This window comes from Xiphophorus hellerii, chromosome 13 (assembly GCF_003331165.1).
Source record: "Xiphophorus hellerii strain 12219 chromosome 13, Xiphophorus_hellerii-4.1, whole genome shotgun sequence".
In the NCBI taxonomy this organism is placed as follows: domain Eukaryota; kingdom Metazoa; phylum Chordata; class Actinopteri; order Cyprinodontiformes; family Poeciliidae; genus Xiphophorus; species Xiphophorus hellerii.
The window spans coordinates 3,734,171-3,753,951 of record NC_045684.1 but is presented as its reverse complement, the minus strand read 5'-3'; the positions used below and the strand labels follow the sequence as shown (position 1 = coordinate 3,753,951).

The 19,781-nt window shown below is 36.8% G+C and overlaps 3 protein-coding genes across 6 annotated transcripts; 2 read left to right on the top strand and 1 right to left on the bottom strand.

The window, feature by feature from the left end:
- Nucleotides 1-719: 719 nt before the first annotated feature.
- On the top strand, nucleotides 720-8,944 carry LOC116731770 (C3a anaphylatoxin chemotactic receptor-like). The gene is made up of 3 exons (XM_032581602.1): nucleotides 720-880; nucleotides 6,252-6,432; nucleotides 7,002-8,944. Exons 2-3 carry the CDS (start codon nucleotides 6,259-6,261, stop codon nucleotides 7,872-7,874), a joined length of 1,047 nt encoding a protein of 348 aa, XP_032437493.1. The 5' UTR covers nucleotides 720-880; nucleotides 6,252-6,258; the 3' UTR covers nucleotides 7,875-8,944.
- A 975-nt stretch (nucleotides 8,945-9,919) lies between these two features.
- On the top strand, nucleotides 9,920-13,427 carry LOC116731771 (C3a anaphylatoxin chemotactic receptor-like). Of its 4 annotated transcripts, XM_032581605.1 has the most exons (4): nucleotides 9,941-10,048; nucleotides 10,920-10,957; nucleotides 11,049-11,220; nucleotides 11,574-13,427. In XM_032581605.1, the coding sequence occupies exons 3-4, from the start codon at nucleotides 11,056-11,058 to the stop codon at nucleotides 12,369-12,371; spliced, it is 963 nt and encodes a 320-aa protein (XP_032437496.1). In that variant the 5' UTR covers nucleotides 9,941-10,048; nucleotides 10,920-10,957; nucleotides 11,049-11,055; the 3' UTR covers nucleotides 12,372-13,427. The 4 variants fall into 4 exon arrangements, with proteins under 4 accessions (XP_032437495.1, XP_032437494.1, XP_032437497.1 ...); XM_032581604.1 differs by lacking the exon at nucleotides 10,920-10,957 and having other exon boundaries at nucleotides 9,920-10,048; nucleotides 11,052-11,220; XM_032581603.1 differs by lacking the exon at nucleotides 10,920-10,957 and having other exon boundaries at nucleotides 9,923-10,048.
- A 455-nt stretch (nucleotides 13,428-13,882) lies between these two features.
- Nucleotides 13,883-19,713, bottom strand: LOC116731769 (chitin synthase chs-2-like). The gene is made up of 17 exons (XM_032581601.1): nucleotides 19,499-19,713; nucleotides 18,761-18,928; nucleotides 18,460-18,634; nucleotides 18,279-18,380; nucleotides 18,025-18,166; nucleotides 17,731-17,931; nucleotides 17,426-17,541; nucleotides 16,962-17,130; nucleotides 16,678-16,857; nucleotides 16,321-16,599; nucleotides 16,068-16,248; nucleotides 15,949-15,983; nucleotides 15,806-15,870; nucleotides 15,009-15,119; nucleotides 14,717-14,928; nucleotides 14,556-14,628; nucleotides 13,883-14,277 (listed from the first exon to the last, which is right to left on the bottom strand). Exons 1-17 carry the CDS (start codon nucleotides 19,603-19,605, stop codon nucleotides 14,128-14,130), a joined length of 2,466 nt encoding a protein of 821 aa, XP_032437492.1. The 5' UTR covers nucleotides 19,606-19,713; the 3' UTR covers nucleotides 13,883-14,127.
- Between the last annotated feature and the right edge of the window lie 68 nt (nucleotides 19,714-19,781).

The window sequence follows — 19,781 nt, the reverse complement described above, 5'->3', positions numbered from 1 at the left end:
GCCATGATGTGGAAATCTTTGCTGTTTTATTTATAAATCTGCTAAACTTGTGTGAGACTTGCTCCGTAGCACTGCTTTATCTAGTTATAACATTGTTTGTCATGTTTAAGCTATTTTGTAGGTCACTCTATAGTATTAAGTTTCCATCATTTCCAGACACAATGTTTTACCTTAGCTATCTTTTTTTTTTTTTTTAACGAGGAAACATTTAATAGTGTTGTACTCTTCTTCCTCAGTTTATATCTTACCTTTCCTTTTCTGTTCTCTTCTTTCCTAAGGAAATTATTAAATCCACATCTGATCACAGTTTGGACAATGTGTCTGCTAAAGTCAGTTTTTTACAACTGTCCTTATCTTAATAATATTGCATTTCTCATATGATGGAAACCTAATTTACATGTACACAGAAAACAAGAAATTAAATGAGACAAATTTGTGAACAAACATCAAAACAGTCAAGATTCTGTTTTGAGGGTTTAATTGAAACATTGAAAAATGAACTCTACTAAAACAACACTTGGCTTTTGATTTGGAAACAGCCGTTAAGAACTCTAACACTGTCTATTTAATATAATTTAATTATATTTGTGACAAGAACATTTAGTTCAGAGTGAGGTGCGCAAGGAAAAGAGAAGCAGTCTGAAAGGTGAAGTGGCAGATATGATATATGAGAGAGAAGTGACTGCATCTGTTTGAATTAGAGAGAGAGAGAGAAACAGAGAGAGAGGAAGGCAGAGAGACAGAGAGACAGAAAGAGACAGACAAGATGTTTTTAGCAATAAAACCACTTAAAGGAACAGTGACGTTCAGGGTTTCATTTCTGCCTGTATTTCCCCCTGAAGCAGTTGACACAGCAGTCACAGCAGTTTAAATTCTGCAGGTAAGAGTTTTTCATCAGACTCCATTTCTTTTACATGTATTTTGTGAGACATTCTCGTTTCTGCTTGATGATACTACAATATTTTTGGGTGTTCTTGATATTTTTTTGTTGAGCGGATCCTTTTAGAGTTTTCCCATGGTTCAATGTGCAGAAGTGGTTCTTGGTTTTAATTTATGTGTTCGTGCTTCACTTGGAGGAGCAAAAGCACTTACAAGAATAATATAAAACAAGTCAAGAAGTCAAAACTCAAACTAACCCATCAACTTTGCAATGATACAAATATGTCTCTTAAAAGCTAGTAGACTTGTTTCTTTTGAAGTAATTTGATTATAGGTCATTGTGAGGGTGGCTGTGTAGTAGCTTGTAGAAAGTCTAAGAAATCAGCTCTACGTTGTCCAAATTTAAAGGATGTATTTAAAAAAAAAAGAAAAATGGAAATAAATGTTTGGAAAACATTTTTGCTATATAGACGGAGCCATAGAGCAACGACTCGTTGTTACTCTATGGCTCCGATCAAAAATAAACTGATCTGTAAAAGAGCCATTAAAGCTAAATGATTCTAATTTCTAGGTAGTGCAAATTTCCATGAAACAGACATCTGCATCTTCCTTGATGTAACATAAATTGGCTTTACTGGCTCATCACTGTCACTAATTGGTTTTGCACTGAACTTGTTAACAAGATTTGCCTCAGACTTTTTCTATAAACTATTTAACCAAACAACAATTCTTAAACTTCGTCTGTGACACTTGTAGAGGAACCTGGTTTAGGTCTTTTGGTTTAATAAAGTGCATTTTCTAATGTGAATGTATCAAGTTTTCAGAATATAACATAATTTAAAGTACATTTGCACATTTAGAGGAAAGATTTCCTGTGACAGACCACAACAGGGCAGAACCAACTTTGAGGTTTGCTCGTGTCAAAAAAGCAGGAAGTCTTTTTTCGGATGAGGTTATTTCTTTGTTTCACCACTACAGTCATAGTGATCATTGATAATGGGGCAACTGATTTCTATTCTATTTTTTTCTGTATATGATTTTTGTTTTAGAACTCCCTGATTTTTCCAGTTTTTTTTTTTTTACTATTTATTGTAATATACTGTAAGTCCTTCAAGTCCAGTGAATAGTTTGAAATGGTACAATAGTAGTGAACTGCCACAGGTTTAAAATAAGGTTATGTTAGCCCAAACTGATAATGTGCATTTCAGGATTATAAAACAAGATCTTTTTCAATTAATACAAAATTGGTTAACAATTTAAAGCTGTTCTGAACCAATGCAAGGTTGATAAAGCCTTCAAAGTTGGTGCTACTAATTCCAACAGGGGTTTGAATTTTTCTGGATTATTTACAACCTTTTGTGTGCATAAAATCAATGTCAGAACACACTGTGGTGCCATTTCCTTTAGAAAAGTATTCTACCAAAAGTATAGTGTTGCTGCATAAATTGCATTTTTGTTAAGAGAAGAGGGCAGACCATTATAACACTTATAAATGTAGGTCTTTCCTAAAGAGAAATTGTAAAGTAGGTCAAGATGTCAGTGAAAACAATTTACTTCACCATCAAAAGGTACTGAGAAACTTGGGCAAACTCTGACAGGAGGAAGTCTAGCAGAAACAAAGCCACAACTCAGTCAGAGGACAAGTTTCTGAGAGTTAATAGTATTTGTGGTGTGAGGTTCACAGGTCAACAGCCATCTGCATAGCATATAGTAATTGTGCTCAGAAAGAATCAGTTTCAGTTGTGAAGAGAAGACTTTGAGTTTCAGGTTTTTTAGGACAAGTTCCAACAAGAAAGCTGTTGCTAAAAAGCAGTGGCGGGCCGTGCATTTCACACCGAGGCCTTCAGTAGTGCTCCGTCTGAATCAATCCAACCCTCAATAACTATTTTATGGCTATACAACTTCTACTGCAGGTACAGCTGCGACACACATAAAAAAAGCATCAAAAATAACCAGATAAAATTGCAATATTATTTAGGAATATAGCAACATTTTACTCACCAAAAATCCTGATTATTTGTACACAAAATCCATCCTCCTTTCCAGATTTCTTTGACCCTGGCAACAAATAGTGGCTGAAATGTGATTGGTTAAATGCTTAAATATGAAAATACACGTCTGGAAGCAGAGCAACCAGGGGGCTAGCAATGAAAGGAAGTGGACAGACCATTTGGAATTATTTAATACGTATTCATGGACAAAATATAATTAACATCAGTCTGTGATTCAGATATTTTTAGGCCGGCAGAGAAGGCCTTGCAGGCCCTGACAGCCCAACACGGCTAAAAAGTCAGAATAAGACAAAGACACTTGTCTGGTTCTTGAAACACTGATACCAGACTCCTGAAGATAGGAAGAAGGTATTATGAAGTGATGAATCAAAATCAGAAATATTCAATCCATTACACAAGATATCTGTCCACCGCTGAATCAGTGAATGGATGGCTCCCTGGTGTGTAGCCTCATCTGTCAAGCATGGAGGAGAAAGTGTGATGGTTTGGTTTACTTGATCCAGAGTAGGTGACTTATATAGAGGCACCCTGAACCAAAATGGCTACCACAGCATTCTGCAGAGAGACCCGAAACACAAGTCCAAGAGACTTACAATTTGGTTAAACAAATAAAGCAAGACAGAAATTATGTGCCGTAAGTTAACGTGACTAAGAATAGAGATGATAGTAACTAACAAATTAGTGACCATGTATTTTTAGAACATTAAAAGAGCACGCTGAATACCTGATGAATGAATAAAATGAAAAACAGAAAAAGACATTTGGAAGTTTGGTGAATACAAATGTGCAAAACATTAGTAAGGACAAAGTGGTGGTGCTGTGGACAAGAGGAGATGCTAAGATCTCAAGGAGGTAGAGCAGAAAATCTGCTATCAGACTATTGAGCGCAGTCCTCTTAGAGGTTGGCTGGGAAATGAAGGAGGAGTTTTACCGAATTTTAGCAAATGAGATTAACTTGAATGTCATACTATAAAGAGAGTTGATGATCTTTGAGTGATTCATTTCAAGAAAAGGTACCAAAGCTTTTCTTTGACACTTGATGTGTTGGTGCAGTGTAAAGTTCTCATTGCATGACAACTAATCTTTCTAATATGTGTTCCAGATCTTATAAGTTTCCTGTTGAGCTTCTGCAGCTTTCTTATCAGATTCAACATTGAAACAAATGTCTGTTTACGACCCTGACGCTCTCAAACATCCCCACGTTTCATTGAAAGAAAGACCGTTCTAAGAAAAAAATACCATGTCTGATGATGATCTGCCCTGTCAGCTGAAACAAAACATGATCATGTCCTTTGGGTTATACTCTTATTACAATCATTATTATCATCTCTTCTGTATTCAAATATATATGTCTGCTGTTTTATTTCTGCCCCATTTAATGGATTTACATTATGCCATTTTTTCACATTTTATCACCTTGGAACACAAAGATTTGCATAACTGTAAAGTGAATGGAAATGGAGATAAAGAGGTGTTGTGAACGTTTGGTGACTTGGGTTAGCTAAAATGCAAAAAAGCATGAGCAGCAGCTTATGAGTTTATATTAAAATAGAAGAGACAGCCGTGTTAGACTGATGAATCAGGTCAGACCCAACGAAAACATTTTTCCTAGATTTTTGGTTTTTGTGGCTGTTTTCTGGCTTTACTTTCTGAGATGGTTTTATAAAGTATTGCACCAGAATAAATGTATTGCGCTCTCAGTGCTGAGTTTGCAACGATATTTTTTCATCTTGAAAATGCTGAAAGTGGCGGCATAGGTTCAGAAACCCCACAAATCTTTAGGGAACATTCAGAGACGGTTAGGATACATACTGATGCAAATGTATATGATATAGCAGATATAGTGGTAAAGTGGCCAGAAAAACGTCTTTGGAAATGTCCAAGTGCTGAATACAGCATTGATGTAGGATCATACTTGCCGTCACACTGAATCAATTATTGAATTGATCCTGGATTTTCTGTAAATTAATATTAAATGTAAGTATAAGTGATGGTTTTTCTATTTTATCTCTTGCGGTTCTCAGAGTTTAAAACATTGTTTGATGTACATTTGTTTTATAGCTACTATTGGAATAACTTTTTTACTTTTTTTTATTGATGTTTAATAACTTATTTCCATTCCCTTCCCATAAATGAGAGTAATTATCTATAAAGACTGATATAATCTGTCTTGCGTATGAGGATCAGTGTAATAGCTGCATGTAGCACTTGCATTTCATAAATATAAATGTTTACTCTGGCTATCTTGTCACAGATCTGTACCAACGTCATTTTCTGTAATATGACATAATGAAGTTACATAGCATGTGAGTCCTGTCTGCTCATGACCCCATTAACTGCTGTGTTCCCAGATTGTGTTTTCTTATCTGAGGCTAAAGGAAACTGTAGAGTTATTGCAGTTTCATGCTAATTTCCTCTTCTGAGTAACTAATGATGTTTTACTTCTGCACACTATATAAACCCAACCCGCTCACTTTGTTCAAATAGTAACATATTTTATCATCTGACAAACTTATTGCAGATCAAATTGTAATTTGTTTCAGATTAATTTCTGCATGTAATTGGAGTGGACTGTATTTATTAAGCAAGAATACCACTTTATTATCTTTACGAACGCTTTTATTGGAGCACTGACAAAGAAATGTTTAAAATGTTCCCTTTAATGCTCCTACTTGTCTGTTTATTTAATCAGACGTTTTCCAGGGTTACCACCAGACAGTGCACACTCATTTTATTGTCAGATGATGAAATATCAGAGTTCATGTGACGCCTGTTTGATAGTCACTCACATCCTAAGTTGTGACATTTTTTTAAGATAAGCTGCATGTCTGTGGAGGTTTAGTCCCATTGCATGAAGTCAGCATTCTCAGTTAAATTGACCAACATGGTTCCTTCTGTACATTCTGTACTTCCTTATGTAAATGAAAGAATTTGTATTGCAAATGAATGTCCAATTTAACTAAACAATTGTTACATTCAATATGTGCTTAAAGCCGGGATTGTTTTAACAAAGTTTTCTGTAAATCGCTTGAATTTTGACCTGAAAATGGATTTACATTATTGAAGAAAATAAAATATGGCAGTATATTTTACCTTTATCTGGTAGATCTAAAAAAGTTACTTTCTCTGTTTTCTGTGAATCAGAACTGCATGGCCTGATTCACAGAAAAATCCTAATCAACAAAATAATTATCTTCCATTTAAACACCAGTAAATATTTCATAACAATTTTTTAGGTTTGACAAATGTATTTTATCAAATGCCTCAACCAATCTGATTTGATTCCTGATTCCTCTTTCTCTGTTTCAATGCCAACTATTGAACAGAAAACTAAATCTTCTTATAATGTTTATTTTTCAGCTGCACAATGTGCAACTCCTCTTTGCCTCCCTGGACTGTCAAGTCCTCCAAGGATGACCACACAAATGTGGATGTTGAAGCCATCATGGAAAATATCAGCATTGTCCTCTTCACAATGACCGTCGTGTTTGGGATCACAGGAAACTCTTTGGTGATCTGGGTGGCTGGATTCAAACTCAAGGTAGATGCACAGTTTCTGATGTTCGATATTCTTGTGTCTGTCTCTCTGCTCCTCTTATCTGGAACAAACTTCCAAGACTGTTGAAACACTAAGTTAATTTAAATACAGTCAAAAAAAACCACCTGCTTCAAGCTGGCTTTGGTTAGTAGTAGGTGGAATATGAGTCAACATATTTGATGTGTATATGCTTGATGATTCTGATGATAGCATTTGACAAAATGTAATGTCTATTACTTGTTTCATAATTGGTGAATATATGATGTTTCTATTATGTAACTGCCTTGTTGAAATGTGCAAATAAACATGACTTGACTTCTCTGTAAATTTAGAAAGGTTTGCATTCTTGTAAATAATTACAAATAAGAGTTAAACAAGTTTTAACTTATGTATACCATATACCATCCATCTGTTTCAGCAGATGAATGGTATATAAAATATCATCCATCTGACAAAGTAAAGATTGTATTTCTTGATGAAAGGTATTCAATAACTAGTCGAGAAAATGGTGAAATTTGTATTAAAGAGCTGAATTGTTACCCATTTAATGTTTTTATTCACTTTCATTGCAGCCAAAGGTTACCAATGTGTGGCTGGTGAATCTGGCGATAGCCGACCTCGTCTTCTCCATCACAAGAGTTTTCTCTCTGATCAAGAAGCTCTTCTTCAACTATTGGCCCTTCGGAGAATTTCTCTGCAAGTTCAATGGCTTCTTTAAATACGCCAACATGTTCTGCTCCGTCTTCCTGCTGGCTGTGATCAGTATAGACAGGATGCTCTGTGTGTGGAGACCCCTCTTTACAAAGCGACGGCGTACCCTGTGTGCTGCCAGGGTGGTGGCAGTTTGTGTCTGGATCACAGCCATCCTCTTTAGTAGTCCCTACTTCGTCTATCGCCAAGTCTACCTGGGAAAAAACAACATGAGTAAGTGTTCTTTGGAGGTGAAGGAGGCAAAGGAGGGAGACAAAACCCCCAAATTTGCTCTGTATTTAAACAGGTTCCTGTGTGGCTTTGTTTTCCCTTTCTTGATCATTCTTATCTGTTACATCATGGCTGCCATCGGCATCCGACGCACTCGCCTTGTAGGAAAGACACGCCCCCTGCGTATCCTGGCATGGCTGGTCATTGCATTCTTCTTGTGCTGGGGTCCTTATCACTGTCTGCTCCTTGTGAAGATGGTAGATAAAAAGAATGCAGTGCTGAAAATCTGGCAGCCTTTAGCCAATGGCTTTGCCTACTTTAACAGCTGCGTGAACCCGCTGCTGTACTTCTGCATAGGGCTGGATGTGAGGGGCCGATTCAGACAGAGCCTGACGGGCATTTACAAGAAAGCTTTGGCTGACGATGTAGAAGGACAGACTTCTCAGTCTAACGACCGCTCTCTGGATGAAAGCTGCGCGTCAAAATACAATGCTGCTGTGGGGGCAGAAAGGACTGGAGTTTAAGTCCCTCCTGTTGGTCACCAGGCGTTGGCTCCCAGAAGATGATTCATGCAATTTAGAGGTGGATTATATAGTAGTTATGGAAAATAGTCAACATGTTTCAATATTTCACTGAAAGCTGCAGGTTTTCACTGTTGTTTTTTTTTGTTTGTTTGTTTTGTGAACCAGTTGACATGATGAACATTTATCTTTTACAAAGAATTGTCCTAACAATTTGTTATCTTTGTGCACATGGTTCTTTTGGGACAACCTGTGATGTTTAATAACCTTTTGCAAAATTAACTACCACAAATATTGTTTTTAAAAGCTTATGTTTTTTGTAAGGAGTACAAAGAAGTCCAAAATGTGCTTCTTAACTAGATCAGTACATTATGTCAGATATTTTTTGCATATTGTATGTTCTAGTTGCCTACTGCTTCATTTGAAAAAAAATACTGATTTTACCAAGAGTTTTAGCGAATTTAACTCAAATTTTCCTGAAAATGTGGTTTGAGTTGCTTTGTTTGTGAAAAGTGGAACTGTTCTGTGTGGAGGAATATAAATAAAAAAACAGAAGGAAGTGAAACCATTTCAGGAAAGCCACTAATAGTCATGACTGTCTGTGTTTATAGAAGTCACAGCAAACAGATGAACTGAAACTGTACAGAAAGACAGATGCTTTTCGAGAGAAAACACATTTTGTTTTTCAGATAATTTATTTAGCTTGGCTCTTTAAATTGTGCTTTAAAGAATTTCAGTTATTATTTATCTCAATCTAGACAGATGTAAGTACTGGAAGTGGGATGGTCTTATGAACACCAAACTGGAGTCATGAATCTGGTTATCCACCCCTAGCAACAAGCTCATAAAGCAACGGTGCAGAATTCAATGTGCAAAGTACTTACACATCACTGGGAGATGAAGGAGACTGTTTATCTTGAACATATTTATGTTCTTTCTACAGCAACGTGCTGGTGCATTGTGCAGTTTGAAATTACAATATGTAAAACGTTAAAGCTCCATTTTATTTCTGTAACTTCAATCGTCAAATGATATGATGTGATATAAATATAAAATAAAGTATTTAAACTGTTTTTTCCTGCGTATTTTACTGTAGATACGATTTTTTGCTAAATGACCACTTAATTTATTCTTTGGCCAATAATCTATATTTTATGTCATTGCAATGAATGAAATGATTATATTTACACTAGTTGTTTTGGTTAAATCCCTTGAAATGCTCACTTCAGAAACTTGTTTTTCCTGATGAAAGTCAATCATATACTGATCAGTCAACCAGCAGCTTTTCTTTATGGTTCAGCTATTTCTTCAAAATGGCAAACCAAATCAACACCTGCATTACTGCAGATGAAATGCATCCATCTACTCAACTCTGACTCTATCCTCTGACTGGGGACACGGCTGCCATTTTCTTATAGTTGTCACATTATTTGCCGAATTCCTTATATACAAACAAAAGGCATACTGATAACTCAAAGCACTTAATACTAGAGCCACATTCACCTATTTGCTTTCACACTGATATGCACATCGCTTGGTAACTTGGAGTTAAGTCTCTTCCAATAAGGCACATAGTCATGTCACAGCAGGAAGCTGAAATTGAACTCTACATTCTTCTAATTGTAGGAGGACTACTTTGTCACTGAGCCACAGTTGACCCAATTAATATTAGTGATTAATTTGATCTATTTTTAAAATAATAAAAAGTAGCTAAAAGTAGCTGTTTTTGCATTTTGAATTAAATATAATTTTCCTATTATTTTTGTTAAAATTGGCAAAGGAGAACAAGTTTGAAAGGTTTGACTTACTAACATACTGCAGTGCATTATATTTGGTGGCTTCCAACTGATGAGAAAATGCTCATTTTAGACATTAGAGATTTGGTGCCAAAGACTTGAATGAATCTTATAATTACTTGGATCTTTCCCTAGAATTTGGAAAAATGACTTCATGGCATCTGTAATTTGTGTGTTTGCCAATAGTACTTAAGAACCATCGGGACATGTAAGAACCTTCCTTCAGGCAAGTCACTACAAGAAAGGTTTCACTAAAATTCCACTGAGAGGAAAACTCACCCAGAGTGATTCAGAGTCACCAGGAAACTCAGCTGCAGTTCATTTCACAGGTACTTTGCTTTGGCTTAAGACAAGACATTCGTCTACAAGAGAGGTTCACAGGTATAGTTAACTTCATTCTAAACTTAAACTAATTTTTGCTTTTTGTTGGGACAGATGAAGCGTGATAATGGAAATGGCTACAGATCTATGCTTTCAAAGTACAGTCTCCATATACAGAGATTTATGTATCATATATACTGTATATCAGTTTCACACTTTTAAGATCAAAAGATCAACATTTACATAAAAAAGTTTTATCTATCCACGGAAATATAGATATTGATCTTTGTTGGTGTTGGTGTTTTACAAACTGTTTTTTAGTGCTTGTTTTTATGTGTGCATTTAATTTTGGGGAATTGTATAAAATGAGACTCGATAGTTGAACAATGTAAACGACATTAAAGTACAAGCAATGAAGCATAAGAATTATGTGCCATGTAAACAATGTTGATGCAGTATCTTACAAAAACAAAGACTAGGAGTGAGTGAGGCTGTGTGTGTGTGGCTCTCACTGTCACAGGCAGGTAAAAACAAGAACAAAAATGTGTCTCCTTTCCTTTTTTCGATGATTTTTCAGTAGGTTCTTTTAGTAACAATCTGGAAGCCTATTTTATAACTTGGACCTGCATAGAATCTTTTTTTACGTTTCTTGTCAGACATAACAGACTGACTGACTATTTGCATATCTGGAACTCCCCGCGAATTCCCTGGAAAAATAAACTGTTCTAGGAAAAACATAAAAAAACTTCAGTGATTCATTTTGACTATAACCCAACATGGAGTTGTAAAGTTTTGACATGTGAACAGCTACCGGTTTATGAAATACAGCTTTGAAAAACTTCTGTGTTTTGCATAATAACACATTGTGTCCTGTGTGTCTCCATGTTGCCCTGTGATTGACCCTACCTTAAAACAAATGGATGGAAAGTAGCTTGTGCATATGAAGCACATCAAGGAAAACTTTTAAATGTATTTAAGACAAAGACTCCAAATTCTATATATTCTCTTTTCATACACAAGTGATAAAATATTTGAATATGTTGTGTTCTGTCTTTCCCAGCAGCATAATGTTTGCCAACACCTCACTGCCTCCCAGCAGTAAGGGTATTCACAACAATGTGGATATCGAAGCCATCATGGACAACATAAACCTCGTCCTCCTTACACTGACCGTCGTGTTTGGGATCACAGGAAACTCTGTGGTGATCTGGGTCGCAGGATTCAAGCTCAAGGTAAAATACATCAACATGCATTTAGATTTGTCAATTTCATCGTGTTCCTTGATGTATTTCAGGACTGACTGAATCAAATGTGCAGAAAACAGATTGTGGAATATCATTTATCGAACATGAGTGATAAACCAAGATATTTTTAATTGATAAATAAACACTACTGAAAAGGTGTCATTAGCTTTTTCTTTGTCTCTTTTCGGATTGTATGATAAGACAAATACAGATTTTTTTTTTTTTTTCAGAAAATGGTGTCTAATGTTTATACTTGTTTACTGTTCTGGTTCACTTTTAATGTTTTTTTTCTTCTCTTCTGTTCTCTCCCTTTTATTTCTCTATCTGGTTTTAATATGCAGCACAAAGTTACCAATGTGTGGCTGGTGAACCTGGCGATAGCCGACCTCATCTTCTGCGTTACACGAGTTTTCTCTCTGATCAGGAAGCTCTTCTTCGACCACTGGCCTTTTGGGGAATTTCTCTGCAGGTTTCACGGCTTCTTTAAATACGCAAACATGTTCTGCTCCGTCTTCCTGTTGGCTGTGATCAGTTTGGACAGGATGCTCTGTGTGTGGAGGCCCTTCTTTACAAAGCAACAGCGTACCCTGTATGCTGCCAGGGTGGTGGCAGTTTGTGTCTGGATCACAGCCATCCTCCTCAGTAGTCCCTTCTTGTTCTACAGCCATGTCCACCTGGGAGAGAACAACATGAGCAAATGTTCTTCAGAGACAAAGGAGGGAGACAACACCACCAAACTTGCTCTGTATTTAAACAGGTTCCTGTGTGGTTTTGTTTTCCCTTTCTTGATCATTCTTATCTGTTACATCATGACTGCCATCGGCATCCGACGCACTCGCCTTGTAGGAAAGACACGCCCCCTGCGGATCCTGGCATCGCTGGTCATTGCATTCTTCTTGTGCTGGGGTCCTTACCACTGTCTGCTCCTTGTGAAGATGGTGGACAAAAAGAATGCAGTGCTGAAAATCTGGCGGCCTTTGGCCAATGGCTTTGCCTACTTTAACAGCTGCGTGAACCCGCTGCTGTACTTCTGCATGGGGCTGGAGGTTAAGCAGAAGCTGAGATGGAGTTTAACAGGAATTTGTAAGAAAGCTCTGACTGATGATAGCGAAGGACAGGTGAGCCAGTCAGGTGACTGAAAAAGCAGTGAATGAAAATAAAACTTTGTGTCTGGAGAAAAAAGAGAAGTTAAAGTGTTTCTTGTTGGCCGCTAGGCTTTGACTTCCTGAAAATGTTGCATACCATTCCAAATATTAAATCTTTGTGTCAGACGGAGTTGTACAACATATTCAATTCAACTAAATGCTCTGCTCAGCATCTCACTTTTTTTTTTTTACCAAAACAAGTACTTCCAGTTGTTGGTTTTTTTTTGTGCTTGTTTTTTACAATAAAGGGAGAAAGTCGAAGTGTCTGTTGATGAAAGAATGAAAAAGCAGAGGGAAGTGAAAGTTTTCAAGGAAGTCCAGTAATATTTATCATTCAGCATGTTTTGACAAAAGGCCAAGAGGAACAGATAAAATGAAGTTGTATGGAAAGTGAACTGCGATTTTTGTGTTTTTCTAAGATTTGGCTTCATACAATCACTTCGCAGAATGACTTCTAATAATGTTGTGCTGCAGCAGAATACTGATGCATTGTGAAATGTATGTAACATTATGTGAAATATATATGTAACTTAAGGCTTTGTTTTGTTGTTCTGTTGTTAGTTTCTGTAATTTGTTCAAACAATCACATTATTTTGTAAATACAAAAAAAAGACTTGAATTGTCTATTTCTGCCAATTTTACTACAAACATGATTTTTTTTAAAAATGCTGTCCACATAGCCATTTTTTTTTCAGATAAAAAATCATTGCAAAGGTTAAGTAAATTTTTTGGTGAATTTGAAAAGATCATCCATGCCTTCATTTCATCCCTACTGGACCATTGCAATAATTTTATTCTGGCATTGTCACCGATTGACCAACTGCAGATGAAAATAAGGAGGCACTTGTCGGGCTGTCAGATTCTGTCTCTTAAATGGTTTTGAATCAGATGAATGTTTTGTTTCTTTGCCTCTGCAGAGATGAATGACTCCTGATGAGGTCATTCAGTTATTCGTTTTTTTGTTCATGTTGGAGAAGGAATGCTCCTAAAAGTTGTAGCACAGTAGTTACCAAAGACTTGAGGTAGAGGTCCATAAAATACACAAAAAAACTGCTGTGAAATCTAACTTCTGTTCTGAAAGATAAAGCAATTGATTCTCATGAAGAATGTGTTTGCTTACACAAACTGTGCCAGCATAAGACAATGGAAGAGTTGGCTGCAGACGGGTCTGTTATCAGCAGAGATGTTGAAATTGTGCATCGAACTGGGTTGAATTTACATTCTTTCAGTTATTTTATTCCAAACCTTCGCACGATGCAAATCTTTCTTGGAATAAAGTCATGTGCATGTTCATGCAGCTATAGACAAGGCAGATAAAATTACAGCAGCTGACTTCAGTTTACTCATGAGAAATTTTATTTTCCTTCTTTCATGTGCAAGAAGGAATTTGTATTTGTCAATGAAAACAAAACTACCTTGTCCAGCCGATTCATTCACATCAGCAAATTCAATCTCACCATAACATTTAAATAATTAGGAACTGTGAAAACTTATTGACTTATCTCGTGTCTTTGTGCATGAATGCTTTTGCCACTGCTTTACCCCTGCAGGGAGATGGATGTACCATAGAGTTTCTTCAATGGGCAGAAACTGAGATCTTTTTTTTTACTCATGAGACGTCAAATAAAAACCACATATAGCAGAATTTATTCAAGTTAAGTAAGTACATCCATTATATTTGTAAACATTTACCACATAGTAAAAGCTTAAAAAGTGTCTGAAGTTTTTTGGTTCAACAAATTGTGCTAATTTAAACAAAGTCCTCTTGAATATTTTTAATGTTCAGGTTTGAATTGTAGAATTCAGAGTCCCAGTCTTGTGATGACTGGCTTTCCTGGGACACGGAGTTTAGGTCTGTATTGTAGGCCGACTCATCATTTGAATCTGCAGTGGAGTCCACCTGCAGAGAAATTAATAAGTCATTACTTGATAAAAATGCAGCCAGAACAATATGATTTCAATAATGCTACAATGCTAAATGTGATTTCAGATTCATGTTATTAATCTTTGCAGCATTTTTACAGTAAGTCTCAACAGAAGCAACTACTGATCATTAATAGTAAAAGTGTTAATACTATTAAAAGCAATACCAGTTGCGGTGTCAAAACTGGTGATATTCATACAAGAAATAAAAACCGTAACTAAGAAAACTTCCGTATCAACAGTAATAGTCGTTACCTCATTATCTGCAGATTTCTGTTGTTTGGGCTCTGTTTCCAAAAACGCTATGTAGTGAATGAGGGTGGAGACTCTAAAACAACAGAAACAATGATGTCACATTTTTAACCCCAAGCATTAAAAACATTGTGACAAAGATGACATTTGACATGAGGGTTCACCTGTGGTGCAGCATGCCAACAAACTGAAGCAAAACTGAAATAGCAAACCCCAGAATGAACATGAGGCTCATGGGTTCGATTTGGATCGTCCCCCCGGTTAGCTGCAGGTTGAAGTCAACAATATTGATATTGAGGGAGAAGACATCAAAGGCCTGGAAGACGAACGCTGCCATCAGCCACAGAGCATTCAAGAAGAAGAAGGAAAAGTTGACCTTTGTTGGGAAATAAATCCAAAGTTAGACTAAAACAAAGTGAAGTTTACTGCAACATCATTTCAGTCGTTCACGTTTACCTTGTTCCTCAGATCTTGTAAGTCATTTTTGATCTTTTCTTGCTTTTCCTTGTCATTTTTCACAGGTTCGAGGTATTTCTCAATGAGCTCATTCCAGAAGTTTTCCTCATCCTGCAATGATCCAAAAAACAAACAAAAAGCAATGGATAAGTAAAATGAGAAGAAGTCAAAGTATATTTACATAATTTACTTTACATTTACACAAACTAACATTTATAAGTAAATGTTAGTAATTTTAACACATGTATTCTACGGGGTAAAAAATCCTGGTGCTCCACTTTGATGGCACAAACTGAAACCCCAACACATTTCTGAACCATTTCAAAAGACTGGATCATAAAGAGGCAATAATCTTTGACCATCCTTCTTTGCACAATCTCTCTTGGTCATCCAGAGTCCTGGGTCATCATGAGCTGTCTTTTCTTCAGATCAGTTAACCAGTTTTCTATAGTAAATATGCATATAATTAGTTTAATTTTGTAAATGTTGGGGTGGGAGAAGTGGCTGATTGACCTTTCATAACCTCTGTTAACAGCACAAAGATTTTTGCTGCATAAATCAGCACAAACAACTGACACCAAATTCATTTTATTTGAAGAAGGTGTTGGGGGCTAACTTAACTATATTTTGAAGAAGGAGCAAAACGATGCCAAATAAAGATGCCACCATGCAATTGTTAGGTGGGCAGCAGCACAATTTGGTTTAAGATATTTGTAAGCCACTATGTGATTTGTAAAATCCGGTATTTAGATAGTGACAGCTCTATTTAAGATTTAAAAAAACAAAAACATTTGCACCTTGTCCAGAAAATGTTCCTGCAGCTGTATGTCATTGGACAAACTTTCCAGTTCATTTATCCAACCTGAAGAACAGAACACAAAAGAACATTTCAAAACTTACCAAGTTCTGTAATAAAATACACAAATTCCTCTTAACTCACATTTAGCCGGACAGTCAAAACCAGTCTTCACTTGCCTAAAACAAATCCAGAATAAAGTAGTAACATCTGTTGATATGATGAAACCTTTGGAGTTGTTTCAACCTGTGTTTAGAACCTACGTTTGTTCCTTTTCGGAGGCGTCGTTAGCAGCAGTGTCTTGAGTTTGAGGTTCAGGCACAGACTCAGGCACCAGATTCTCCTGAGGCTGGGCATTTATCAGAGGCTGGGTATCCTCTGATATCGGAAGGGATTTTTTACAACATTTCATCCATGAGCAGAGTCTCTGGAAGATGCCCTTAGCTGCAAAGGGAAAAACTTTTAGTTTTGTTGGGAAAAAACAGTATTATGTAGCACTACCTTTTTCTGTTCTACCTTTTTTTGTTTTTGCTTGCAAGGCGGAGACTGCTGTCGTTGCATCCCCTGGAGTCGGTTTTGTTTCTCTGGTTCCCCATGAGACACTGTTCATGTTGACCATGGAGTAGATGGTGAGCAGGAGGTAGGCACTTGGGATGCAGATGATGTAGAGAAAGCCATAAAAAACTAAAGGAAGTTCCTGGGGATGCATCAGTGCAGTGACAATGTAAATGATGGACATGGCCACGATGAAAATGCTGCTGGGTGTCAGAATGGTCTTTTCCTTCATCATTGAGGCTGGTGCAAAAGATAACATATTAAAAAAAATAGCAACATGATTTAAATACATTAGTTAGAAATGTCATTTATATTTACCAATAATGGTTATTGTCACCACAACCATGAGGAACGCATATATAACACTAAGAATCCCTGCAAGAGAGATCTGAGTGTCTGGCTTGAGTTTAAAGCAAAGACCCAAGTAAATGGCAGGAGGTATCACAGCTATGACCAGAGCAGCAGCAGAAGGCATTTTCAAGATGAAGGACAAACTACCTGGAGGAGAAAACAGGCTGGAACATTTTTGTGTAACTGCTCTCACCTTTGCATTTATTTTTTTTGTCATTTTTACATTCAAAGATACAGACTCAGATACTGACCTGCAACCATGAGGCAGATGGTGGATGGAGCAAGAATGGCAGAAATCATGCCAAACAGCTGGTAGAACATGAACAGTTTGGACATGGATAAGTTCCTTTTGGAGACAATGTTGGTAGAGCCCAGCAGATCCACAACATTTGCCATTGTGGAAGGCCCCCATCGTTTGCGCTAAAGAATAACAATAACCAGAACTCAAACCTTTTGGAGATCTGTCACACCTCTCATAAACACTCCCCAACACTAGGAGACAAAGTCATTTGCAAGGCAGAAGTGAGCCTGCAACAATCTGAATCCAAAATAAATATTCAGATGGAATCAGATGTCATCAATCACAAAAAATAAAAAAAATACTATTTAGAGAAATTATTAATCAATATTATGAGGGTGGTGGTAGCACTTTGGGTAATCAGGCTTTATTATTTTGTTGTTACAAATTTAGTAAAGATGCTTTTTTTTCCCTCACCTGGTTATAAAGCTCCTTGAAGTTTTCTGGTGCGTTGGTGTAGGCATCAGATGCTGCATTGTATTCCACTCTCCACCCTTGTTTCAAAAGCAGAGTGCACAGCCAGCGGTCCTCACCTGCAATTAAAAGAAAACTTATATAGGACAACTTCCCACTGGAAGGTATCTAACACAAATCCAAAAATATCAGGGACAATGTACATGCTTTGATGAATTTTATCATTATGCAATGGAGGTTTATCTAAACCAAGGTTTAATTATTAATTTCAGAAGATTGAAAACGGATTTTCATACAGCACCTATTACCTTGGTCATATTGGATGTAGTGGCTGGGCTCTGTGGAGTTGGTTGAATATTTCTTCATCACATTGTCATCCATTAGCGCCTCTGCTCTGAACAGACTGAAGCAGCCGGGGCTGCAGAGAACGGAGCCAAAGACATGCTCAGCTGTCTTCTGCAGCCAGTGACTGATGGCGTACTCAAACTTCTGGAACCAAACAGCAGGACCTGCAGGACAAATGCAGAGGTGTTCAATACTTTCCTTGTGGCTCTGTCTGCAGTGCCACAAATGAAAAATGACACATTTTCATTTGTGCCAACCTGATCCAGTAGGATGAATTCTGCCACATGCTGCACCAACACGAGGATACATTTTCAAACGATCGATAAGCAGCATCACAGCCGCTGGTTGGAAGTCTGTGTCCCCATCCAAAGCCAAGAGATAAGTGTTGTGCTTCTCTTTCTGAAAGAAGCAAAAGTACAGTTTCTCAATTCACTGTGTGATGGTCAGTATTTGCAGTTTGCATTAACGTTTGAGAAAGTCAAAAATATTCAAAAAAGATGCATTTTCTCACCTGGATCTTTCTCCTAAGATGCTTTTCATGTTGTCCTTCCTGCCAGTATCTGTAATACTTGGTCATCAGTTTCCAACCGAGGAGATAGTAAAGATACATTACCTGTAAATTAATAAAGATCGGTTATCAATGCAAATGTTTCCTACTGAGACATTGACGTCATCAATAAGATATTCTCTACCTGAGACCATCTCTTCTTGTTCCGAATTTTCTCTTTGTCTTTGAAGTGAACTACAATGTTATTCCCAAGAGGCATTTCAACAACAAGACGAGCTCCATAAGGTGTCTTTATAATTGCCTGATCAGGAATTTGCTGCTGTACCTCAAAGAATGTTTTATTAAGGTTCTTGAAAATGCTGGTGACAAAGAATGAATTACATCAAAATTGAAATAATTCATATTGAAAATGTGCCTCTGGTCATAAATCCAGTTTTAATACCTGAGAAATGCAACATCATCATATCTTTCAACTTGGTTCTTACCCATAAACATCTGCAATAATTTTCACAAGGTCCTTTGCATATGTGTTCAGATGACGGTGCTGACTTTCTGTAACATTTGTGAAGGCGTCATCAAAGTAGATATGAGCTTCAAAGGTGAAATCATCAAACTGCGGCTGTGTCAAACTCTTTGGTCTGTATTGGTCCAGTCTTTAGTGATCAACCACATAAGGAGAACATGTAAAAAAGTCCATTATTATAAATGTAAGAAGGAGGATATTAAGAGCATATCCTTCTGGTAAAACAAATTACTAATGTCTAATCATAGTTTGCTTGACATTAATCATTCATATATTATTAATATTAATATTAATATTAGTTAGTCATGTCCTACAGATTTAAATTCAACAATCTTTCCTCATCACAATTTTGACTCACCCTTAGTCTGACCTCTAGTGTTCATTTAACTTTGCCTGAGGTTTATACATATATATATGTATATATGATCCATTTCTCTACTGAGAAATGGATCACTACTGACAGAGAAATCCTGGATGCAAGCTGTTGAAATTACTTCCCATAATGTTAGTCCGATAAGGATCTGTAACTCCTCTTGTGGATTTTATCTGTATCCCTGCACTGACACATCTGAATCAGAAAGCTGAGTTGCCTCCTCAGCATACAAACAAGTTCTAGAGTCATAATGATATAGTTATTTGATTCATTTGTGTTGAAAGAGAGACATATCTAAAAGACTGAAAAGCAAGGTTGAAAACTCACCTGAAAACTGATATCATGATATTCATCATCTCCTCGTTGGTCTCATGCCACATGGTTGCACAGAGATAAATCATGGCAGGGGTGGTGTCTTCTCTAAAACTTGACATAACATTTGCATGTTTAAAACTATCTTCTGTCTATTTCACAACAACTTTGTACCATTTGCAAAAATCTTAAACTAATGCTTGGAAGGCAATTCAAAGAAACAAAAGTTGCGTAGCAAACAAAAAACACAAAACTCACCGTTTCCTTCTGTTTTTACACTGAATGCGGAAGCGTGTGT